Below are 24,159 nucleotides of genomic sequence, written 5' to 3'. Positions count from 1 at the left end.
TTAGAGTTGTTTCAAGATAAATTTGTAATACTCAGGAGTTAGAATAGAAAATTGTGTAGAGCTTGTTCAAAATAAATTTATAAGACTTATTCGAAATCAAAACGGACAACGAGACACAATTGCAAGCTACATCACCTAATATTAGATGCCCGCAATGTGCTTTACTAGATAATTATCATATAATGGATGATATAATGATTGGTATATTTTAAAAAGAGAGAGGGGGGAGGGGGGGGGGGAACAATTTTATATTTTGAATTAAGTAAATAGGATAAAAGGTACACTGCTATTCATGATCCAAGTTTATCTTCAATAACTGATTATTGATTGGAAAGTCTTGATTCTTGAGATTAGCGTTGGGTGCGGAGAAAGGGAAAGAAAGGTAGAGGAAGAAAGAAACAACAGCTGTTTTCGTGCAGACACAATTTGGGAAAGGCAAAAAGGATAAGTACATTAGGCACTCGAATCGAATAGCTGTTGCGTCCTTTGCCAATCAAGAAGGAGCCCTACTCCACGTCCCCATCAACAGATTCAACATTTGTGGTGTATGTATATATGATGTATATGGTAGGGTTAACGCTAACAGCAGTTAGGTTTCAAATCCCATACCAGGCCCAATTCCTTGATAACCTACCCGGCCCGACCCCAGACTAGATGGACCTTTGAACCGGGCTATGGTAACATAACTGTTAAGTAAAGAAGCTGCAAATATAATTTACATGTAATATCGGAACCACCTTGTATTTTACATAACAGTGTCTAGTCCTATGATGAATTTTGGTCTCTGAGCAAATGCCTACTTCTCTACATCTATAGATATGCTAATACTAACCAAAATAGTGTGCCATTTAAGCTTCAATGGCCATCTGCGTCTGCAGAGTTAAACCGCCTACGCCTACGCCTCGGCCGAAGCTGTACTTTTCAGCACTGAAAAGCTCCTTATAATACTTCTTCCAACTTGATAGTTTTTTACATTTTTTTATAATGTCTGAGCTCCCACAGCTCCCTCTTAGAAGCAGCAACACCTGCATCCACAAACCGGTTGTTGATCAATACACGTTTTTAATGTCGCTCATTATTTTATGATGATAATGTCGCAGGCAGGCAGGCAGGCAGGCAGGCAGTATAAGGAGAAAGGAGAAGGGCCAATTAAATTGTCCAAGGTGCCGTTCAGAAATAAGAAGGCAAAATATTGAAATTGAGCGTGCCTGACTCATTCGAGGGCGCTTGATTGAAGATTGTTGCACGCAAAGGGAAGCTGCCAAAATCATGAGATTCATTTGCATGGGGTTGTAGGCTTCAGCGAGCGAGGGGTCTATAAGCTCGCTAATCTTGTTCTTCTTCAGCAGGGGTTTAGCCTACCATACAAGTAAACAGCATTAGCGACTTTTCAAATGCTGTTCAGAAGAAGGCATGTTGCAATTAGTAGCACAGGGGGACAGGAGGTGTAGGCATACCCACATAACAAGGCTTTGCTGCGAGTAATCAAGGGCTCGTCTCCCAGTAATAAGTTCCAACAGGAGGACTCCAAAGGCAAAAACATCAGTTTTCTCATCAACTATTCCATGCATCAAGAACTCGGGTGCTAGATAACTGCATAGACCATGATTAGGAGCAGTCTTTCTAGAGTTTTAACGAAGACGGAGCACTGAAATAGATCAAATAATAACAGGGAAACAGCAGGATCTACATACCCAAAAGTGCCTTCAAATTTTGAAACAGTAAGGTGAGTCCAGAGATCTGGCAGCCATTTCGCAAGGCCAAAATCACATATCTGAATTGAAAGTAACAATTTACTCAGGCTATTTACGGGCATCGATTGATTTATTTACTAAAAGATTTATCAATATTTGACTCATAATTCACATGTTAGAAGATCTAGCAACTATGTTCCACCAATTAACCAGACTCAAGAACTAAATAAGACATAATCAAATAAGCAAGAACAGAGAAGAGGAAACATCATTCCCATACTAGGCAGAAACATTTTTCGGGAGTACCTGAGGTTCAAAGTCCTCCGTAAGCAATATATTTGCAGCCTTAATATCTCGGTGAATGATCCTCCTTTGACAACCCTCATGAAGATACAGCAATCCCTTAGCTGTTCCCACTGCAACCTTGTACCTAATATCCCACTCCACCTTATCCCTGGAACCTGTAAAACAAAAGGCAAAAACAACTCAACTCAGACCCAAGAAATCACCGGAATGGCAGAAATAAACGAAAGCAAATCCCGAGACGTCACACTCACTGTGAAGCATAGAGGCCAAGCTTCCAATGGGAGAAAATTCAAGGACAAGGTACATTCCACCTTCAACACCATAGCCTATCACTTTAGCCGTATTGGGATGATTAACATGCGCCATTATCCCAAGTTCCGACAGAAAATCCCCTATCCTTTCTTCCATGGGTCCTTTCATCAAACGTTTGATCGCAACAAGCTGCCCCCCACGTAGACGGCCTCTATACACCTCAGCATAACCACCTTTTCCAATCAAATATCCTACTCAAGACAATAAATAACATTAACAAGACTCCCTAATAAAAGGATGCTTCTCGAAATTTAAGGATAAAAGCGACACACGTTACGTAGAGCTAACCTTGGCAAAAGTTGCTGGTCGCAGTTTGGAGTTCAGAGAAGCTAAAGTTCTTCCATTGAGGCTTAAAATAGTTCAGATCAGCATCTATTAGGGGATTCGACACGCTGCAAACTTCCTCCCTCATGCTACCACTAAACCTTTTTGATAAACTAAGGGCATTTAGAGGATGTAATGTGGCTAACTTTCTTTTTGATTTAAATCTCAACAACTGGAAAAATACAGCCCATCTTGAAGCCGGTTTGGGATCGACTGCTTCCGATTCCGAAGTACTTGCTTTTGATGAATCCGTTTCAGATTCTGCTGTTCTTAAGAAGTCCTCCAGAACAGTATCAGGTGAATAAACATTTGTTTTCTCTTTCTCTTTCTCTTTCTCCATACTTCAAATTCACAACTCTACCAAGAAACAGTTTCAGCAAAATCAATGAAGATTTTCATGAAGTAAAGAAAGAAAGAAAGCAAATTAAGGCTAACAGAGCATTCACGTCTACCAAGAAACAAAGTAAATTAAGGCTATCAGTTTTCAGCCTAATACTGCGAAAACTTCAATAAGAACAAAGACAAGGCAGAATTTATCGTTAAATGGTAGCAAAAGTTGGAAATGGGAAATCAATGTTAAAGAAGGATGGAGAACACAGCACTGATTTGCAAATCACAAAGTTGCCATCTTTCACTCCAAAACTTGGCTGATTATTTCGGGAAGCAGAATCAGAGAGAATTTTAGCAGAGGGGTAAGAAAATTTCTAATGATACCATTGAGATAAACCATCAAAAACAGAAAACAATAGCACGAGCGACAGTAATACCATACGTACGCAGTATGAGAAAGCAAGCATAAAGAGACTCATACCATAGAACAGAAGCTCCCAGTACCCGAAATTCTGTCGAGAAATCCCAGACAAAAAAGAAACCCAGAGGCGGACGGGACATAGGATGCAAACAAGACAATGTGAAGATAAGGACTGTAGCAACAGAGTGGTGGTTCTTGTTTTGTTCTTACAGCGCAAAACAAATCTTGAAACTTGTGGGTTTTGTTCTCACAACCCTTTTTTCCTGGAAACACTTGGTTTTCACTTTTTCTTTTTCGTTGTTGTTTATAGTCGGTGGAGCGCTAAGTGTGCATGAAGAAATGGAGATGATGATTACGTAAGGTGATTCTTCGAAGACAAGCTGCTGCTGTTGTGTTTACATAACATGCCCCACACTTTACTACCCACCAAAAGATCTCTGCCTTTTATCTGAAGGGAAAAACGAAAAGCAAAAGCGAAATCCTAGGAGAAGATGGGGGGGTTTTCGATGTTCTCTCCGTCGGTCGGAGTCTGTGTGCCAGGGCAGGGCTGAGGTATTCGAGTCAGACACGGTGTTGGGCTGCAGCAGGAGCCCACGTGCTGTTCATTGATGTCACCGTTTCGGCTCCACTGGTCAACCAAGTTTAGCCATTCTAAAATCTAGAGTACGATTCCAACAAACAACCACAGGAATTATTTTATATGTGAAACGTGGATTCATTAATAATGTGAAATTTAAGGTTAACTAGTATGATTTTGGGAGACCGCTACTAGTTAATAGTGTTGACCGGGGTCTTTGATCGTTTCAGATTATAAAGGTTAGAGCCATCCAGTTCGTGTATTCCAATATTTTTAAGTCGGTTAATAAGATACCGAGTTCATGAATTTAAAATTATATAAATAATGTGTATATGATAAAACATATTGATATTTGTGAATTATATTATAAATTTGAATAATACGACATGCTTAGTTATCTATGAATTGGGTTTATATTTTCCGATAAATTGGGTCAAGTATGGTTGACTGGCATAAAAACATGCACTCAAATATTTTTAGGATATGGTGAAATTATAATATAAACTCTTGAAATTTTGATAAAATTAGATTTAATTTCTGTTAGACAAACCAACATTATTCCTTTTTATATTGACACTACAAAAATATACAATTGTTTTTTTCATATTATGCTGCAAACTGCAAAGATTATTACATAATAAGATTATATGTCCCTATGAAATGGGAAATGAGCAAAAACTCTTCTGATAATTTGCTTTATTTTTTAAAATACAAAAAAATAATTGTTATTATTTTTTTACAAGAATATTTTTTCTTTATTCGTCGTATTACAGAGGGTAAATGGTACTTTTTACTATGAAAAAAAATATAAACTAAAGTCGGGCCATGACCAAATTTATTGTATATATATTTATTCGTGGAATCAAACTAAAAGAAACTAAATTTCTAGGCTTGCCCAGAATATAATGTTCGTTCTCTAAAAAGAAGCTCTAATCATGAAATGTTTAATTAACTGATGCAGCAACGTAATTTCTAATTTATATTTTATAATAATCTGGGTCCCCCAAACGTGTTCTAATCACTCCGTTCATCATTTCAACCACTGATTTGCATCTTTATCCGATTAACGCTTTTAATTGTCGTTTTAATTATGTTGACAACTATGTATGATGAGATCTATCTACTCATCATCCATATAATTAATTTATTTCCATGCTTTATTACGCCTGTCATTATTACTAGTTTCGTACATCTTAAGTCTACTAGACGAATTATTAAATAAATAATTATAAAGATTATAAATAATATTGATGGAGGATTAAGAGATTTGGGTCGAAAAATGGCAAAATTGCCCTCAAAATAAGTCTTTATTTCATAAATATATCCAAAGATCCGCGAATCAACATATTGAGTCGGATCTCAAGTAACGACCTGGATCCGCGACCTAACCCAAAAAACTTGCCTATTGATGACGTCGGGTCGAATCATGGGTCCTGACCCGGATCACGACCCGTGCCTGTAGACCGTTGATCTATATGACATGATTGGGCTAAGATGACGACACGTGACAGAGTACGAGTGGATCTTTCAAGCATGCAAGTGGACTCATTCAGACACTATAAATACCCTATATTTAGTCTATTTATGGTAAGATATTATTGTACCCATAACCCACTTTAGGTTGCTTTGAGTTTGTATCTTGATTTACTTGTTTTATCTCGAATACTTCACCGACTTGAATATCGAAGGATTTTGGTTGAGATCCACACAACGAGCCCAACCATCTGCCATCTTCTCTTGGATTCCCTATCCTTTTGAGGGCATAAGGTAGCTAACGATCAATGACCCGGATCAAATATAATCAATTGTGGTTAAAGGAGCTTTAGAAATATCATTTTCATAATGATGTGAGGTGAGGTTAATTAAGGTAGAAGTCGTGTTTCCACTAACTTTGCTTTTGTTAGGTGACTTGTTTTGAATTTGAGTTTGAAAGATGACATGCCATGTTAATATTGAAACATGTCAAACTTTTAATGTATTTTATGTTACAATCAGAAATAAAAGATTAACAATTAGATTTTCATATAAAACATAATTTAAAATGAGTCCATCTTGTCAATATTCACATTAAAACAAAACAGAAAAAATAAATATAATTTATGGGAAAAATTCATCTCCTCATATTATCGTAGGATTTATCATATCAATTTTAAAATAACTATATATTGAGCATCGTTTTTAGTCAAATTATAAATGTGTGTAAAAATATAAAAATATTTTTTTTTTTACATGGTTTGTAGAATTTGTATACATTGACAGTTGCTCAAGGTCAATTCTTTTATTGAGTAGAAGTACAACGAGTTTTATAAAATTGGACATAATTATAAATATTTTTTTGTTATCTAAAAAATCATCAATATTCTCCTGGTTTTTAGCAGTCTTTTAATAATTAGACTTCATTAGATTTCATCCATTTGTTGTGATTAATTGGCCAAAATGTCCCAACGGACTATGAATTAATTTCACTTATTTTTTTAAAATTTTATGAATATTTCTTATGGATTAAGAGTATTTTTTAAAAATTCTTTTCTTTTGCATTCACCTCGTCCGACTTTTTAATATTTTTTAAATTTATTTAAAAAAATAATGAAAGGGCAAAGTTGACAATTTTAGACCTTCATTAGAGGATTACAAATTTCATTAAATATTGAAAGAAATTTGTATATTTTTAAACAATAAGAAGATATTCATAATTACGTCAATCATTATACATATGAGTTTTGTATAATTTACTTTTTTTTTATTTAAAAATTTTGATATGAGGTCGTTGAGCTTGAATATAACGCGGACAGGCTCAAACCTTCAGAATTAAGATCCACTATTAATCAGTAATTTTTTGTGTTTTTAGATGGTGCTAATACAAAACATGGTTTAAAAATTATCATTGATAATTCTATTATACAAAAAAAATAAAATAATTGCTAATGATGAAATTATTACATTAAATTACTATGGGGATAGCATAGAAATAAATTCCTGAAAGGGCTAAAAGAGAATTACTATAATATCTCGCAAGAAAGTGACTGTAAACGTAAAAGAAATTCCATCAACTTAGCCAACTTCATCCTTTAATTATCTATACCAATATAAACACGAAAGAGGGTTTATACTTACACATGGTGGTTAATGGCTTCGTCGTACCAATATTTTATAAAGTAAAAAATGTCCCTCAACTAATAAGGTAATTAACTTATTCGACCTTTTAAATTATACATTAACTAATAAATTATTTTTCTTTTTTTTATTTTATTTTTTTTAGTGTGACGTATTGATTTGCATATTTTGATCTTATTTACACTATTTTTAAAATATAAAAAATTATTTATTAGATGCATGCAGGAATGACATGCCACAACGATTAATTATAAAAAATAAAAAATAAAATAATGACACGTGGTTCGCAAAAATATATCATGAAGTGGGCATTTTTAAGAAAGCCCAATAAGTGATCCTTTACTATTTGGGCCTTAGCCCAGCTTATATTGGGTCGAGGCCCAACCTCTCAACTATCAGGCCAGCAAGAGCACGAGCATTGTTAGTCAATTTTCAAACATGCATGGAAGCCCACATTTCTCTAATCCCTCTATACTTACTTTTACAGACCAACAAAAAAAGAGTAAATATTTAATTTTAAAATAAATATAAAATACAATATTATTTTGTTAAATTGGAGGTTAAGATTTGTTGCAGAAGAGGAATTTGTATATTATTGCAACAGTGATTGGGTTGTGTAAGATAAATTGCCCAGACCTAATATATATAATTAAAACGATGAATAAATAAAGTAGCAGATTGGGATGATGAAATTTATACTCAAAAAATGAGTTGTATCTCAAAACTCATGTCAACTTGTACACATTATAATTTATCATAAACTAAAGAAAACAAAAAATAGTTACATGATTGGAAGTTAGAAGCTAACGAAGTCATGTTGTCTTGAGGACGACAGTGGTGGAAACTGGAAAGAAGGACCCTCAATTCAACTGCAACTCTGCTCCATAATAGTAAAGTATAATAATAGTCAAAACATTCTGCTTCCACTCCCACTTAGTCGTCTCCTCTTTTTCTCAGAACCTGCTGCCGCCTCCACTCTTCTATCTCCATTCTTGATTCTGCTGCTAAATGAAACAACCGTTTACTCTTCTTCATCAATTGCAATTTGCATCACCGCATAATATACCTCGTAGATGTGTCGTTTCATTTTTCTTCTTCTGTTCTTGCTCTCACTTTCCCAACTGTTAATCGCTCTCTCTCCCCGCCGGACCCTCCTCCAGAATGCTACCGTTTCTTCCCCCTGCCCCCTGAAATTTGACGTCTTGCGGCGGTTGGCCCCCGACTCCAAGCGTCCGAATTTGGACACCCGCTCCGAGTGTCAGTACATTCGCCAAGGCCTCCGTCTTGTTCAATCCGAGTATCTTCGTCTCACCAACTCGTTCCTTCCCCCCTTCGAGTCGGCTGAGTCTTGCTGGGATGCTTACGAGTCGCTGGTCAACGAATATGTCTCCAATTTCAACATCCGCAGCCGCTGCGGCTTCCAGACGCCGTGGATCGCCCGCGGTTGCATGAACATCACGACTCGCTCGGAGTTCGAGGCCGCCGTCCCGCCATCCGCCCTCGACGAAGTCGCCGCCGCCTGCAACCAGTCCCTCCTCAACAGCTCCCCCTGTGCCTCGTGTACCACTTCGCTTTCCAGCATCCAGGCGTCTTATCTCCCCGGGCCCTCAATTGGGAACGTCTCCGATTGTACTGCTTACCCCTTTATCTATGCCGCTGCTTTTAGCAATCATTTCGGGCCCACCGATGAAGGTACGGCCAAGTGCTTGTTTAATCTCGATTTCACGTCGTCTAATTCTAGTGGCAAGAAAAAGAAGAAGATTGTGATTGCTGTCGTTGTGGTGATCTGTGGTGTGGTTTTGCTTCTGGGCTTTTCTGGTTTCTGGTTGTTACGGCGGAGAAGGGCTAGAATTTCGAGACGGAAGTGGAATAACATGAGAAGTGATACTAATGTGAGTTCTGGGCTGGAGTCAATTAGCGCGAGTACAACGTTAATTAGGTTCACGTTCGATGAAATTAGGGCTGCGACCAAGAATTTCTCGAGAGAGAATATAATCGGGAAAGGAGGGTATGGTAATGTGTACAAGGGTGTTTTGCCGGATGGGTCTGAAGTAGCCTTGAAGAGGTTCAAGAATTGTTCGGCTGCTGGAGATGCTAGTTTTACACATGAAGTAGAAGTCATCGCAAGTGTTAGACATGTAAATTTAGTTGCTTTGAGAGGGTATTGCACAGCAACGACCCCTCTAGAAGGTCACCAGAGGATCATTGTGTGTGATTTGATGAAGAATGGGAGTGTCCACGATCATTTGTTTGGGGTGATGGGCAAGAAATTGAGTTGGCCTACACGCCAGAAGATAGCACTTGGAACGGCTCGGGGGCTAGCTTATTTGCATTATGGCGCTCAGCCGGCGATTATTCACAGAGACATTAAGGCTAGCAATATTCTCTTGGATGAGAAGTTTGAGCCTAAAGTAGCGGATTTTGGTTTGGCAAAGTTTACTCCTGAGGGAACGACACACTTGAGCACTAGAGTTGCTGGGACGATGGGATATGTGGCGCCCGAGTATGCATTATATGGACAGTTGACTGAGAGGAGTGATGTTTATAGCTTTGGGGTTGTTCTTCTTGAGCTGTTGAGCGGCAAGAAAGCTCTTATTGCTGTTAACGACGGGCAACCAACTCTAGTGGCGGATTGGGCTTGGTCGTTGGTTAGAAAAGGGCGAGCAATGGATGTGGTTGAAGAGGGTATGCCGGATTTGGGTACCCCAGAGGTGGTGGAGAAGTATGTTTTGGTGGCTGTTCTGTGCTCGCACCCACAACTCTATGCTAGGCCGACAATGGACCAGGTGGTTAAGATGCTGGACATGGACGTGCCTGTTCCATCAATACCTGAAAGACCACTTTCTCTTATTGCAAATATTGATGATATTGAGAGATCAGTGAGTAGCAGCGGGTCAGGTCATTTGTCGACACCTGCTGGTTATCAGCCTTATACATTTGAGGAGCAAGATCTCTCGGAAAGGTAGAACGAAGATGATGGGAACCACAGTGGTAGATAGCATCCGGAAGGCGGCTCATCTTTTCTTGGGTGAGAAGTCCCTACTGCAACGTAATTAGCTTTCCTCAAGCTGTGATGGTTGGCTCATTCTTTTGTTGATTTATATTAGTTGTGTGATTCATTGAACTCGAATCACTCATACCCTTATGTAAACTGATATATAGATTCAAAGTGATATTGAGAGTGCATGATCCCTCTAATGTGCATGTGATGTTTGCACCGGCGAGTGTGAGTTGATGTTTCTCGTTTGGATTTCCAGTAATCCACATATGAAGTGTTGAGACGAAACACAGGTCTAGTTCCTGAGCTCCTTTAATAACACAGTTGAGGCAGTTGAACTGAATCCAGAGCAACATGCACTTCACTGCTTCATACATTCAGCCCACCATCTCAAAATACTTTGATTTCATGCCCCATATACCCCAAGATTACACATTTACTCTCTCACACTTTGATCTTCGCTTTACGGAATTTTAAAATTAACGACAGTTGGTGAAGGAAACCAAATTTGCAATGCTTTTGGCTTTCATTTTGCCATTTTTATTGGAACGTGGGGTCATTTTTAAAATCTCATAAAACCAAGGGTGGAGTGTGAAATAAATCTCATAAATGTACAAGAGAATTGATCCTAGTAATTATTAGTGTTTGATGCACATGAGCTTGCAGTGATTGCACGACTAAAAGGGCTGAATTCTTTAAACTTAAATTGCCCTCTTCTTTTCTTGAAAATCACTTTAATATTCCAAGTGACTGATGTGATTCATAAATGTACAGTCCGGTTTAGAATTTAACCGTATTTGGATTCCTGTTTTCACTTAGGATTCCTATGTACATAACATCTCAGAATGTCTTGCTTGTACAGACCAACAACTTTAAAGAATCTGCACCAACAAAAATAATGTAAACAGTTATTTAATTAGGGTTAATTACACCACTCACCTATTCTCTTTTTAAATAAATCACCTTTATTTTTTGAAAAATTATAGAAATCATTCCTGTCAACCTTTAAAATCGAAAAATACTCCTATTTACTAAGTCAATGTTTAAAATAGCTTTTTAATAACAGAAATATCCTTAGGGGTGTTTTTGTAATTATTAAAAAGTAGAAAGGGTATCAAAGTGATTCTTTTTAAGCCCATATACTTTTTTATTATTTATGCTAATTTTTAATTTAAATATAAATTATTATATTAATTTTTTTTGTTAAATCTCTATATAAAATTGTACCTTTTAGTAATTAAAATATTAAATTATCCCTTAGTAAAATTACTAAAATTAAAAGATTTTTTGTCCTTTATTTTTATTTATAACTAAACTTTACTCAAATTAAAATTAAAAACTTATGTATTTTATATAAATTATATTAGAATTAATAAATAAATAACTTATTTATTAAAAAGATATTTTAAATTATTAAATTATTTATTTTATAAAAAATATCCCTTCTTCCCCAACTACACCGCCATGCCCACCCTAACCCACCTATAATTAAAATATCTTTTTAATAAATAAATTAATTTTATTTTATTAATTTTAATTAGATTTATATAAAATACATAAATTATTTTTAATTTCTATTTTAGTAAAACTTAGTTATAAAAATCTTTTAATTTAAAATAATTTCAAATAATTTATAGAAGTGTGATAATTTTTTAATTTAAACTTATAATCTATTAACTAATTTTATTTATATATTCAAATAATTTAATATTTTTTAATTATTAAAAGGTGCAATTTTATATAGAGATTCAATAAAAAAATAATAAAATAAATGTAATTTATGGGATGGTATTTTTGACCATGCACGAATTAATTTTTGTAATTTAGTCTTGTAATTTTAAAATTTTGACTATTTTCATCCTTTTTCGGCCAATTTGGCTGAAAAATTGCACATGACTTGCACATAGCCCAATAAAATTGCAATTTTGATCCCAGAACGTTATTCCTGTAACTTAGGGGAGTTGACATTTTTTATCTTGTACGAATTGATTTACAATATTAAAATTATAATTTAATTGGGTCAAGCCACATATAGTTTTTTGTTCAAATTGATTGAAAAAATAACTGAAATTGCCAAACATTTAGAGTTATAAAACTAAATTGTGCAAAATCAATTTATAAAGAACTAAAAATACCACAAACCCTAAATTACATTACTAAAATTATAATTTTTCTCTTATTAATTCACTGGTCATGGTAAATACATGCTACAACCTTCCTGACCAGTAAATTTATGTAGCAGAAATTAGGCAAGAAGGCAGCACAGATCCCTTTTTGTGCTCTCATTTGAGGAAATTCTGAAGAACCACAAGCAAAGGTTGTATATAAAGTTTTCATGTCTCCTCCTCTTTTTTTCCTTTTCAGAAGTACTGAGCCAGAAGTCTTGAATCAACCAAAAAGTGATAGGTGAGGAACTTAAACTTTGGTAGGTGGAGATATTTTGCCAATTTGCACATCACATCCAACTTTGTAATTGTTCTATGTAACGTTTTTTGCTAACTTAACATCATGTACAGACTCTTACATCTCAAGATTCTTGACTGTGAAGCTATATGTAATAAAAGGGGATATGCTTGTCTGCATTTTTAAGATGCCTTAGAAGAAAAAAACAAGGCCCTTGAGTTTTCAATTGTTGTTGAGGACTTATCTTCTATCCTTTCTTGGCTGTTGTGGGTTTTAACTAATGTACCCATCACATGTAAACAGTGTACCTATTAATAAAAATATGACTCTTGCTAGCTCAGCTTGATTGGGTACAGAGTTCCAGCCATTCATTTTGAGTGAGGGGCAACTGGAGTTAGGCATCAGCATCACCCAAATGAAATCTAGTCTTTTGGAAAATTTGTAATAAGGGACCATCACTGTTGTCTCTGCCGGTCGACGTTTCACAAAACTATCACCAATCTATTACTTGTATTGCTGCTCAAACTGGTGTATGCGTGTGTGGGGTGGGGTGGGCTTCACATCTAATATAGATGAATCAGTGTTCGAGTTGGAAACAAAGACTTAAAGAGTAGTTCTTGACTTTATTTGGCTGCTCAATGTTATATGCCAAGGAAGTCAATTTTAAGCAGTTGTATAACATTCAATACTCCCACAAAGAATTAGAAGATAGGATAAAGATTGTCTGGCAATCATTATCCAGCATACATCTTTCAGTAGCATGAAAAGAGGATAACAATAATATGATAGATTTTCATAAATATCCTCTTTGATCCTTCCTATCTCTATATGTAAAGAAATGCAAAAGTGTTATTTCTAATGTTGGACAAATATAAACATTTTAACTAGTTCTAGACTTCTTGGAGAGTTTTCTTTCCTTGGACAAAGGACTTTCTCCAAAGGGTTGCTTCTGTTCCACACGTATCTACTTGGTCCGATAAATCATGTCACCTTATTTTGTTATAATCTTGAACTTCACCTCAAGATGATGAGGTTGAATGCCTTGTTGCTGAGGGCAGATCTGTCAAGAAATATAAAAATGATTGCATCTCATCTTATATACTATAAATTATCACCTAGAACTTAAGCCGCCACCCACAAACTTTGTTGTTTAGTCCTATTCATTCCCTTAATCACATGCTTTGTTCTTTTTCCTGAAGTATCCACTTTGGCAAGTGAAGAATAGCAGAAGACAGGCATGGCTAACAACGAAGACACAGACAATGGTGAAAGCTGTGTGCAGGAAGAGATAAGAGCTCCACTTCTTTCACGAGTGGAGATAGCCGGAAATGGTGATGAAGAGAAGCCCTTGAAGACAAGCAGCAAAGAGGAGAGATGTATGGTGTATCTCACCACATTTATTGCAGTCTGTGGTTCTTATGCATTCGGATGCTGCGTATGTGATAAGTTCCTTACAAAACTTGTTCGCTCATTGGAATTTTTAGCAGCTTTGTGATAATTCCCTTTTCCCACTTTGCAGGCAGGTTATTCATCACCTACACAGGCTGCCATCAGAGAAGATGTAAAGTTATCCCTCGCAGAGGTTGGTTGAAAACACAGTATAGTCTATATGTAGTAGTCATTGGTTGCCAGAATTGTTTTCACAATTCTGTACCATCTCATCTAATTTATCTGAATGAAGAGCATTTATTATTAGCTGGATGTTTTCACTATTGATTGAGAACTACTCATAGATACATACTGCTCCAAGATTCAATCCTAAGCCTGTTTTTTGAACTCTTCTATGACTTTTCTTTGCAGTACTCGTTGTTTGGCTCCATACTGACTTTTGGAGCAATGATTGGTGCAATCACTAGCGGTAAAATCGCAGACTACATTGGCCGGAAAGGGGTAAACTTTTTGGGATTCTTAAAAGTGCATATTACTACATTATCTAGGATATTGAACTACTTGATAATAGTTAGAGCTATTGAATCTGAATGCAAGCAGGCAATGATAGTATCAAGTGCATTTTGTACAGCAGGATGGCTATCAATTTACTTTGCCCAGGTATCCATGGCTAAATCTACCATATCTAGTATTTGACTAGAAACATCAAGGAAGAACTTAATTTAGCATGTCTTATAATTGCACAGGGGGCTCTGCTTCTGGACATTGGAAGATTAGCAACTGGATATGGGATGGGAGTGTTCTCTTATGTGGTAAATCTGCTGACCTGCCAATAGGCATATAATCTTACTAGAGATAGAGGTTACATGTCCTTCTTTCTTGGTTGATAGGTTCCAGTATTCATAGCTGAAATTGCTCCCAAGGATTTACGAGGAGCTTTGACAACTGTAAACCAGGTAAATCCTAAGAAAATTCACCTTTCTTGACATAAGAGGTTAGCAAATACTATACAATATTACAGGCCGTGAGCGGTCACTATCAGCCGATGACTGTTGGCGCGACAGCTAATAGATGAAACTTACTAGCTCCTCCTGACACTGTAGCTTATGATTTGTACTGGAGTATCAGTATCCTTCATCATAGGCACATTTTTAACATGGAGGGCTTTAGCATTAGTAGGTATGTTGTGCAACAAATCCTAGTTATATTTTCCATGCGAAGTAAAAGAAAAAGAGACAATTTTTCCAAATAAAGATACTAGATATTCACCAAGAGACTCACTTCTAACCTGGTCCAGGCATAGTCCCTTGTGCTGTTCTGCTTTTCGGTCTCGTTATCATTCCGGAGTCTCCAAGATGGCTGGTAAGAATCCCAGTGCAAGAATAACTACTTGGACATTATTATTGAAAGATTGCAGAAAAGCTTACTTGCAAGTAAAATATTCAGGCAAAAAAAGGAAACCAAAAAGAGTTTGAAGCTTCACTGGGGAGACTTCGTGGAAAGAATGCTGATATATCCGCTGAGGCAGCTGAAATTCAAGTATCCATACTCTTAAAACTCGTGAATGTCCTCTTCATTGACATCCCATAGGATTCACAGATGGCATTTATTTGCTTGACAGGATTATATAGAAACTCTCGAGAGGCTGCCGAAAGCCAGACTGCTTGATTTGTTTCAAAGGCGATATCTGCGGTCAGTTACGGTATGAGACTTTGTTCTTCATCTAGCAGTTCTTCTCCTAATATTGACAGCCTAAGTCTAAGCTCTAGCTTAACTATAAAACCAATCAATCTGTCACACAGATAGGAGTTGGGCTCATGGTCTGTCAACAATTTGGAGGAATAAATGGAGTTTGTTTCTACACCAGCAGTATCTTCGAGTCCTCAGGTAAGAAACCACGAGCGATGATTTTCTTTAAAACTAAACACTAGAAAATATTAATTCTGGGGTTGAGCTTCATATTGAGATCATTTGCTATCTCTCATTTGTAATATCACAGGATTCCCAGCCGATATTGGAACTATAATCTATGCGATTCTTCAGGTAGCTACTAGTTTCACGTTGGGGATATCGAAACAATTTCAAGGGAAAGTGGGGCATGGATTTTAATCAAGTGCATATATTTTCTCTCCATCAGGTCATAATCACTGCACTAGGTGCTACTTTAATCGACAGAGCTGGAAGAAAACCACTTCTAGTGGTAAATTTCAGTATAGCTGCCACGATTCATAGGAGTATAGCGAACTCTGTTTTGCATTATCAACAATTTAAGAAAATGTGGTCTTTTCCTCTAGATTTCTGGAGCAGGACTGGTCCTAGGTTGTCTGCTGACAGCGAGTTCATTCTATCTGAAGGTAGTAAATATTTCAGTATTTCTTCTGTTTTTCCTGTCTACACAATGTGACTGAGTGAGGAAAATACTCCGGACAGGAACATGGACTTGCACTGGCTGCAGTTCCTGCACTTGCTGTGACTGGCATATTGGTGAGTTCTTAAAGTTAAATTGGCTATCAATATCAATCTCACAAATACATCCTTCCCAAAACGAAAGGAATAATTAGAAAACATATTTGGAAAGAACCCTTCATCCAATAAGCTGTATTCTGCAACCTAGGTTTATATAGGGGCTTTCTCAGCTGGAATGGGAGCAGTTCCATGGGTTGTGATGTCTGAGGTATGATAACTCTTCCCGAACCTATTATATAGATTCTGATGAAAGATCCAGATTTCAGGCTAAGAATTATCTTTACTGCAGATATTTCCGATAAACATTAAAGGAGTTGCCGGAAGCTTTGCAACGTTGGTGAATTGGTTTGGAGCATGGGCTTGTTCTTACACTTTCAATTTTCTCATGAGCTGGAGCTCCTATGGTAAACAACTACTTTTGAATCAACATTTCTATCTGAAGGTGCTAAACTTCAATGTCTTCACCTTTGCATGCAAGCAACAAAATAGTTATGGTCTTAAGGATAATGACAATTGTAATGATGACAAGGAAATATAATGGCTCTAATCTACTGTCTGAAATGTGGTTGCAGGAACCTTCATTCTTTATGCTGCAGTCAATGCTCTTGCCATTCTTTTTGTGATTAAGGTGGTACCTGAAACCAAAGGAAGGACCCTGGAACAGATACAGGCAGCAATTAACACTTCATGAAAAGCTTGAGGAGCATCTCTTGGCAGACATCTTTTCATTAGATTCTTTCTGCAACCATTCAACATTGTGAGAGATGCATGCTTTGAAAGGTACACCTTGTTGCTGTCAGAATTAGTTGCAAAGCATGCATTGATTATGTGACTGTACCTGGACGCATAAGGTACTCTGTAAGCACTGGCAATTTCATTATTGATGAATTAGGATACAAAGTACTCATGGTTGGCTGGGGATGGTCAATGTATTTCACTATTTTAAAGAACAAGTCATCAACTTTTTCACTATAATAATCATGTTATTCTCGGAATCATAAATATGTTAAACATGGGATGACTGAAGTTACAAAGAGAGAACAGCAGACGATTCCAAGTAATCGACAAGTTTACAGTTTCTAACAATCTTGGGAGGTTTGTATTGGCTTGCTGGTGCCCCATTCTTTATGGCTTCATCAAGCAACCCATCAAAAGTACCAGGCTTTACGATCGACACTGACAAAGGGCCAACTTCTCCTCTTGCCTTCATAACCTGATATATGACGCCCAAACCATCCTCAAGAACTGAGCAACACTTTCTTAGAGCATCAATTGATTTTGTAAATTTGTCATTCTGCAATAGAGTGGACTCGTCTTTCACTTCAATGAAAATCTTCAACTTCTTCTGTTCTGATTCCAAGTCCATGAAGCTTGAAAATTCCAAAACTTCTGCAGCCAACTCGTCTCTCAGCAGAAGCTGAAAACTTCCCATGGAAGACAACAGATCCTTTTCAGTAATTATTTCGGCAGAATTTTTTGGAGCCCTCATGACAAATTCGATTTGTGGGGACGTGTGATGGAAACCGACAACTTTCACAATATCACCCAAACGGAGACGATACAGTCCTCTAAAAGTCGTCACGACCAACTCATACAACTTCCCCACCTCTAAACCAGAGAGCTCAACAGTTTGTTCATCTTTCACACAAGATCTCTCGACATCATATGGAAGAAACTCAAAATAAGCTGCAGTTGGGAGGATCACATAGCTGGTGCGCTCCGGCGGCTGTACTATATCCAAGTTGATAGCAACACAGCACTCTGATGCAAAGTAGTCCGAACCTAATATCGATATCTTCCCTGCATAGTGTTTGAGCTTTGGATAGTACTGAACCATGCTTCCTGAGGTGACAGACTTGACATAGCGGGCATTAGGCCATAGCTTACCCAGTATCCCTCCCCATGATGTTTCTTCACAAATTAGTCGAACTCTCTCAGACAAATCTGGTCGAGGCCCTCCGAGAATCTCAATAACAGACTGCCTCATTGCAGGATCACTAACTTCTGAACTTGGTAGCCCATTTTCCAGATCCTCAGACAGCTTCTTCCAATGTGTTTCAAGAAGGACAAAAGCTTTGATCAAGCCAGCAGCATATGGTGCTCTAATACCATCTATTAAATCGAAATGTCTAAGTCCACAAAGAAGGTGACAGTACATTTGCTGTTTAACATCTGTGCCTAGAAAAACCTCTTTCGGGCTGACATAACCGGACAGGAACCTCGATGCGTTTGGATTGTTGCTGTACAAAGGGAATGCAGTGGCAGCCATTGCCATGAATCCTCCTTTTGTGTGTGTTACATTACCTGCATACAAGAATCCCAAAACCTTATTTGCTGATGATCTGGGTGGGAAGGACCTACACACAGGTTTAGAATACAAACTCTACCATGAGGCAGGCAATTTTAGCAAAATCATTATGAAAGAAAACTGAAAAGACATGATTTGTACCTTTTAAGAATTGCAGCACTGCCCTGATGAGCTAAAGAAGAGACTGCTCTTCCAGGCTTTGAATCGAAACAAGGAATTAGTTTTGGCTTCATGGAACTTGTCCCTGAACTGTAATGCAACACCCAATTCTTAGATTCCCTTCCAGAAAAAGATCAGAAAAGCGAAAAAAAAAAAAAAAAAAAAAAACAACTGAATAAGGCCTTCCATACTTGAAAGGAAGAACTCAGAGGATTTAAATAAGTCTTGTAGAATTTACATTTTACAATACTCCTCAATGAAAAATTGCCGGAGGATCAATTCCAGAAAATATTAACTGTATCACTATTTCTTCACCATTCAACATCACCTTCACCAAATCGGTATGTAACTTTCGTTGAAAACTGTAAAACCTACACTCCTTTTCCGATGCAATCTAACAAGCATCAAAGTTTGGTTCGTATATAAACTGAATACAGAAAAGAGGAAAGTGGAAATGAGCATATTACCTGTAGAAGAAACAGAGGAGCGGGTCAACGGAGAGCCGGGGTTGACCATGATCGTCTTCTAAAACGCCATCAGCGAGCTTGCTTATGTGATTGGCGTAGTCATCATAGCATGAGAGTGGGACGACGCTGCGGAAGGTGGCGGCGTCCAAAGGTGCACTGTAGCCACGGAGGTACGGCTGGAGATAACTGACGCCGCCGTTACGCTCGAGGATGGTGCTCAGCGTCTCGAGCTGGCACCTCGTGGCGTCCAGGAAAGTATCCTCGAGCATATCGATGACCTGATCGTCCGTCATCTTTTGGCCGGAGTATTCTTTAAACCGCTTCTCGTTTTCTCAAGGTGGCGCGATTTCCCGGTGAATGTCACGCCGAAGACAACGGAAATATTTTCGTTTGATCAGTGTCGGAATCTGACCACTCTTCGGAAATAAGAAAGAAATGGTTGGACTTATTTTGAGTATAGGGCTTCTCAAATTAAGCCCATTGGGCGTGTATTTCAAGACAGCCCACTTAGAAAAGCTGGACTTCAACTTGGACCCTGAATTCAAAGTTGAGGAGCCCAAATACGTACATCCAAACTCCAAAGACCATTTATTTTCATTATTGGGTTGGAAAAGCTGCCTAATACATCGTTGTAAGTTGTTTGCTTTTGATTATGATGGCCTGATTTATCCTCAAAGCCTGTTACCGATCACTATTCCTTTTCAACAGCTCAACCCACTTGGAAATAGATGGGTCAAATTATTCAACTCAACCTTTTGAAGGAAAATATGGCAGCATTCTTGAAAATACAGACCAAAGCATATTATATAGTGCAATTCACTGCATATCAACTAATATCCAGAAAAGCCACACACAGTAAAGAGGAAGATGAAGACAACACCACTTCTCCTGAAGAACTTGTCTACAAATCAATCCATACAACCATGGTTACATTGTCTCTTTAATCACCTTTTTCCATCTAGATCAGTGTAAGAAAAACAATATATTAAAATGGAGAACAAGAAGGAACCAGCCCTAAAATCTTTCCACCACTTCTCCTCTCTCTCTCTCTCTCTCTCTCTCTCAATCACCAAATCAACTCAGCAAATAGCCCAAAGATAAAAAGAAAAAAAAAAAAAGCAAATATAAATTTACCAATTTATACAGCCCCTCAAGAATGTATCTTCCAAATACCCTTTGATGGAGAGGAAGAATGTGTGATCTTCACCGTTCTCGTTCTTTGCTGCCTTGACTTCCTACTCACACATTCTTGAGGGCCACTACCTACTTTGATCACGTCAACTTTCACTATGTGATGATCGGAAGTTCCTTTTGAAGAAAGCACCGAGTAGGATCCTGGAACAAACTTATAAGGTGCATCTGCTGATGATAATATGTAATCTACTCGAGTCCCGTATTTGCACGTTCCTTGTACACCTGCACGATTTTATAACTTTTAAGACACAGCTGAAGGAACATATATAGCTCAGAAATTTATAATATCCATTTTGGGGGGGGGGGGGGTAAGGTTTAATCCTACTCTGTCCTTTGGCTATCATTACAACAGACTCGCATTCTCCTGCGAAATCCTTGGCATCTGTGTACTCTTTACTCTTTAGATACTTCATCACCTCAACCTTGGGCGTCGGTTTTCCCATCTCTTCATAATACTGCAACATAAGATCAGAAGGATTTGAGACATTTTGGCTTATGGTTCATGTAGCAGAAATCATCAAGAACTCAATAGAAAACAATAGATTCACCTTTACGATATCTGTCCATCTTTCTTGGGAGTAATCAGTTTCGTCAAGGGAATTTAGGCCACCGGCTAAAATGTGTGGCACACCGGTTGACTGGATAATGGCATTGATCTGCTTCATCCTCCAGTTCTCGTCTAGATGATCAAGAAGAGTACAGAAGAAGTTGATTTCTCCTGCTTGAGGGACATCAATGGTGGCTTTCAATACATTCCTGCATTCAATGCCAATACCTACGTATCATATCATATTATAATTTCTAAGACTTTATGGTGTACTTTTTGGTAGGTGTTCTGTCATTTGATCATTAAATTTTTGGTGTACTCATTTGCCTACGCTGCTGAAAGGAAACCTCCACATTTACTATTTCAAGAGCTAACATGGAAATTCAGATTTTTCATCAAATTGCTCATCTTCCTTTTGCCCCTACAAAAGCACGCATGCAAGATTCTTTCTTTCTGAGAACCAGCTAGCTGTAGCAGGTAGTGGAAAGCAATAAAAACTAGTATTTTATCTCTACAGCTAATCTTTATTGCTGCTAGTTTCCTTTTTCCTTTCTTCTTCCCTTCTTTTTTCAAAATTTATGTATGTCTCTGTGTGTGAAATCACCAATTAATGTCCAGAAAACATCAAAATTATCAACTTGAAAGAACAGAACAGGTAGACAAACAGACAGTAGTTAATACTCAGGTGTGTTCAGTGAATTCCCAGTCAAAGTTATGTGAAAAACATTTGTGTTATAAAAAATCTTGGAAAGAAACTAAATTAGAAGCATAAGGGAATTCATCAAGAACCTGAAATCTGTGTCATCAAAGATTTTCTGAGCCTTCCACCTCTTAATCGGCCACTTGGACAAAATTGCATTCCCATACTCAGGAGCCCAACTCTCTGCAAAAACATAGTTCATCCCCAGAGCAGCAGCCAAATCAGACAAAGGCTTCATGTTCTTCTCCTCCTCTGCCTTCACATCCTGCAAAGCCAACACATCCGCTTTCAGCTCTCTCAAGACTTCAACAACTGTTCTGGTACTCCCAATATCGCCATAGTTTGTCGTGCTTGTGAACATGCTGTTTGACCTCAACGGAGTCTTCCCTTTAAGAATCTTGCTTATGCTGCTCCCTCCTGATGAATCCTCCAGCTTGTCGAAACTCAACTGCCCACTTCTCTTCAACGATATCTCGTTGTCGGGCAAATTTATCGAGACCCTTAATCTTGATTTCGCAAACTTTTGCTGCCGGGAGAGATTGTCTTGCGCACTCATGGGATGTAGCGGAGACTGCTTCAGTATGCTCTTGGGGCGATCGTTCATGGATTTTGCCCCTCTGGTACTGTGATCAAACCCAAGATTTTTCCTTGAGAACTCTTGGACTTCTCCAAAGTCCAAACTGTTTGATGATTTGCCTGAATTAGGGACCGCTGGTGCCATGGAGAAGAGGGCAGCATTAAATGTTGCGACCCTTATCGGTTTTAAGCCTCCCAATTCAATACTGGGATGAATGACTGCAGAAGAGATGCTGTTCAGTGATTCCTTTTGATCGGCGCGAGTTCTTGAGCTGGATTTTCCAAACTTCTTAACGACGATCTTGGGGCGAGAGCGGCGGCGACCCGGCCATCCCAGTCTTGAGCAGAGGCGCCTGAGCTTTTTGTTGAACAGTTTGAGCATTACTGTGCAAGAAAATTTGGTGCTTCTCAATCACTTGAGTAGAGTTGAAGTTCTGTTATGCTACCAACCCCATTTCTAGCATGAAACACGAATGATTATTGGGGAAATGTAAATGCAGTGATAGTTGTGTGTGTGTGTGTGTGAGAGAGAGAGAGAGAGAGAGAGTCTGGAGAGTGTTTGGATGGAGCTGAGATTGCTTGAGGCTGGAGTGCTGAATGAAGTGGGATGGATGGTGACTTTTGGGCAGCTCAATCTTTGGCTTCTTCACTCCTTTAATTAAATTGATGAGAATTAGTACTGTAATAAAGAGAGTGCAGTTTGACATGCAAAAAGACTTCCGCTCTATTTTATTTCTACAAATATTAATCTACTTATTATCGCTATTTTTTTTTTATCATAATATAACCGTCCGAGTTTTCTATTATAAAATGGTATTACATCTCGCATACGTTGTATATATATAATACATATACAAAAATTATGTTAAATATACTATATATCTAAAAAAAAAAGTATTTAGGGCTAATTACACTATCATGTGGTTTGAAAAATTACATCTAATTTTCATGATATTTTCTTTTGTTCTATAAGTAGATCCCTTAGAATTAGATATTTATTTTCGTTCTATAAGTAGATCCCCTACAATTAGATATTTGTTTTTATTCTATAAGTGGATCTTTCAATTAGTCGCAATTCATAGAACTTGTTGATATTATTGGTCCAATAATTTTTTTTATGATCAAATTATTCTTATAGAGGTGAAAATGCACATTCCCACATGCATTAACGTGTAAATATATGTATAAATTAAAAAAAAATTGACCTGCAATAAGTTAATTGGGGATAAATATTAATTTTCATTCAATTTTTTTTGTTAATATCAGTAAATTGGGTGAATTTTGCTATGAGCCATAATATTCAAAATACTACTAATAAATAAAAATAATAATCCATAATTTATTTACTGACGCGTTTGGCACATATTATTGTGCTTGTAGAATCCAAATCAAGCAAAGTCTCCAGACAATCTATATAATGCAAACCAAACAATTCCCAACTAACCATTTTTGTTAATTGAATATTTAATAATTTCGAAATGAATTAAAATATAGATCAAGAAAAGACAAAATTATTGAAATTTGACCCATATCAAGAGACCACCCAACTGCTCCAAGAGGATGAGAAGGCGAGTAAGTACGCGTTTGGACAGTACAGAAATTTGGATTATCGAAAAACAGGTAGGCCTAACTGCTCCCTAATATTATAAAACTTACTATCCCATCTGTTGTCAATCACAAGTACTTTCTACGTTTAATTAATTAATGGGGGTGACAAGCTGGGCTTTGACAGACAAACACAGCCTTAAGAAAACTTCATCATGCAATGCATGGGACGCCACGTCACCCAAAACACGGCGGACTGAACTCCCATGCACCCTTTTTCTTTATTTTATTTTCTTTATTTTTCAAGTTTCGACATTTTGGGTAGTTAG

At 37.4% G+C, this 24,159-nt stretch overlaps 5 protein-coding genes across 8 annotated transcripts; 2 read left to right on the top strand and 3 right to left on the bottom strand.

Moving 5' to 3' along the window:
- Positions 1–689: 689 nt before the first annotated feature.
- LOC105163211 (receptor-like cytosolic serine/threonine-protein kinase RBK2) lies at positions 690–4,002 on the bottom strand. 3 transcript variants are annotated; one of them, XM_011081474.3, is made up of 8 exons: positions 3,448–4,002; positions 2,601–2,993; positions 2,252–2,503; positions 2,001–2,155; positions 1,695–1,774; positions 1,458–1,593; positions 1,209–1,358; positions 690–1,025 (listed from the first exon to the last, which is right to left on the bottom strand). In XM_011081474.3, the coding sequence occupies exons 2-8, from the start codon at positions 2,974–2,976 to the stop codon at positions 849–851; spliced, it is 1,326 nt and encodes a 441-aa protein (XP_011079776.1). In that variant the 5' UTR covers positions 2,977–2,993; positions 3,448–4,002; the 3' UTR covers positions 690–848. The 3 variants fall into 3 exon arrangements, with proteins under 3 accessions (XP_011079776.1, XP_011079777.1, XP_020549858.1); XM_011081475.3 differs by lacking the exon at positions 3,448–4,002 and adding an exon at positions 3,351–3,427; XM_020694199.2 differs by lacking the exon at positions 3,448–4,002 and adding an exon at positions 3,239–3,344.
- Positions 4,003–7,885: 3,883 nt separating this feature from the next.
- Positions 7,886–10,276, top strand: RKF3 (receptor-like kinase in in flowers 3). Its single transcript, XM_011081477.3, has one exon. It carries the CDS (start codon positions 8,152–8,154, stop codon positions 10,042–10,044), a length of 1,893 nt encoding a protein of 630 aa, XP_011079779.1. The 5' UTR covers positions 7,886–8,151; the 3' UTR covers positions 10,045–10,276.
- A 2,881-nt stretch (positions 10,277–13,157) lies between these two features.
- On the top strand, positions 13,158–17,237 carry LOC105163214 (Major facilitator superfamily protein). 2 transcript variants are annotated; one of them, XM_020694253.2, is made up of 19 exons: positions 13,158–13,439; positions 13,679–13,914; positions 13,999–14,061; positions 14,280–14,369; positions 14,469–14,528; positions 14,615–14,680; positions 14,759–14,824; positions 14,972–15,047; positions 15,166–15,230; positions 15,315–15,407; positions 15,490–15,570; positions 15,671–15,755; positions 15,868–15,911; positions 16,006–16,068; positions 16,163–16,222; positions 16,299–16,352; positions 16,483–16,542; positions 16,624–16,738; positions 16,907–17,237. In XM_020694253.2, the coding sequence occupies exons 2-19, from the start codon at positions 13,717–13,719 to the stop codon at positions 17,023–17,025; spliced, it is 1,458 nt and encodes a 485-aa protein (XP_020549912.1). In that variant the 5' UTR covers positions 13,158–13,439; positions 13,679–13,716; the 3' UTR covers positions 17,026–17,237. The 2 variants fall into 2 exon arrangements, with proteins under 2 accessions (XP_020549912.1, XP_011079781.1); XM_011081479.3 differs by having other exon boundaries at positions 13,158–13,450.
- A 7-nt stretch (positions 17,238–17,244) lies between these two features.
- LOC105163213 (putative indole-3-acetic acid-amido synthetase GH3.6) lies at positions 17,245–19,995 on the bottom strand. Its single transcript, XM_011081478.3, has 3 exons — positions 19,269–19,995; positions 18,784–18,891; positions 17,245–18,691 (listed from the first exon to the last, which is right to left on the bottom strand). Exons 1-3 carry the CDS (start codon positions 19,559–19,561, stop codon positions 17,362–17,364), a joined length of 1,731 nt encoding a protein of 576 aa, XP_011079780.1. The 5' UTR covers positions 19,562–19,995; the 3' UTR covers positions 17,245–17,361.
- Positions 19,996–20,124: 129 nt separating this feature from the next.
- Positions 20,125–22,955, bottom strand: LOC105163215 (DNAse I-like superfamily protein). The gene is made up of 4 exons (XM_011081480.3): positions 21,799–22,955; positions 21,011–21,218; positions 20,788–20,917; positions 20,125–20,684 (listed from the first exon to the last, which is right to left on the bottom strand). Exons 1-4 carry the CDS (start codon positions 22,665–22,667, stop codon positions 20,419–20,421), a joined length of 1,473 nt encoding a protein of 490 aa, XP_011079782.1. The 5' UTR covers positions 22,668–22,955; the 3' UTR covers positions 20,125–20,418.
- Positions 22,956–24,159: the final 1,204 nt, after the last annotated feature.

Source organism: Sesamum indicum, linkage group LG6 (genome assembly GCF_026168435.1).
Source record: "Sesamum indicum cultivar Baizhima isolate 11 linkage group LG6, ASM2616843v1, whole genome shotgun sequence".
Taxonomy (NCBI): domain Eukaryota; kingdom Viridiplantae; phylum Streptophyta; class Magnoliopsida; order Lamiales; family Pedaliaceae; genus Sesamum; species Sesamum indicum.
This window is presented reverse-complemented; position numbering and strand designations above follow the sequence as displayed.

Bases quoted from the DNA above. Each gene is read 5' to 3' on its own strand.
- LOC105163211 (XM_011081474.3), bottom strand. From the start codon at position 2,976: ATGGAGAAAGAGAAAGAGAAAGAGAAAACAAATGTTTATTCACCTGAT. The intron at 1,775-2,000 runs GTACTCCCGAAA...CTTTCAATTCAG, and splicing joins CGGAGGACTTTGAACCTCAG to ATATGTGATTTTGGCCTTGC. The intron at 1,359-1,457 runs GTATGCCTACAC...CTTGTATGGTAG, and splicing joins AGCAAAGCCTTGTTATGTGG to GCTAAACCCCTGCTGAAGAA.
- RKF3 (XM_011081477.3), top strand. From the start codon at position 8,152: ATGTGTCGTTTCATTTTTCTTCTTCTGTTCTTGCTCTCACTTTCCCAA.
- LOC105163214 (XM_020694253.2), top strand. From the start codon at position 13,717: ATGGCTAACAACGAAGACACAGACAATGGTGAAAGCTGTGTGCAGGAA. The intron at 14,825-14,971 runs GTAAATCCTAAG...CTGACACTGTAG, and splicing joins CTTTGACAACTGTAAACCAG to CTTATGATTTGTACTGGAGT. The intron at 16,353-16,482 runs GTGAGTTCTTAA...TCTGCAACCTAG, and splicing joins TTGCTGTGACTGGCATATTG to GTTTATATAGGGGCTTTCTC.
- LOC105163213 (XM_011081478.3), bottom strand. From the start codon at position 19,561: ATGACGGACGATCAGGTCATCGATATGCTCGAGGATACTTTCCTGGAC. The intron at 18,892-19,268 runs GTAATATGCTCA...GTTGCATTACAG, and splicing joins CTCCTCTGTTTCTTCTACAG to TTCAGGGACAAGTTCCATGA. The intron at 18,692-18,783 runs GTACAAATCATG...ACCTGTGTGTAG, and splicing joins AGTGCTGCAATTCTTAAAAG to GTCCTTCCCACCCAGATCAT.
- LOC105163215 (XM_011081480.3), bottom strand. From the start codon at position 22,667: ATGCTCAAACTGTTCAACAAAAAGCTCAGGCGCCTCTGCTCAAGACTG. The intron at 21,219-21,798 runs GTTCTTGATGAA...CATTGAATGCAG, and splicing joins TTTGATGACACAGATTTCAG to GAATGTATTGAAAGCCACCA. The intron at 20,918-21,010 runs GTGAATCTATTG...CTTATGTTGCAG, and splicing joins GATGGACAGATATCGTAAAG to TATTATGAAGAGATGGGAAA.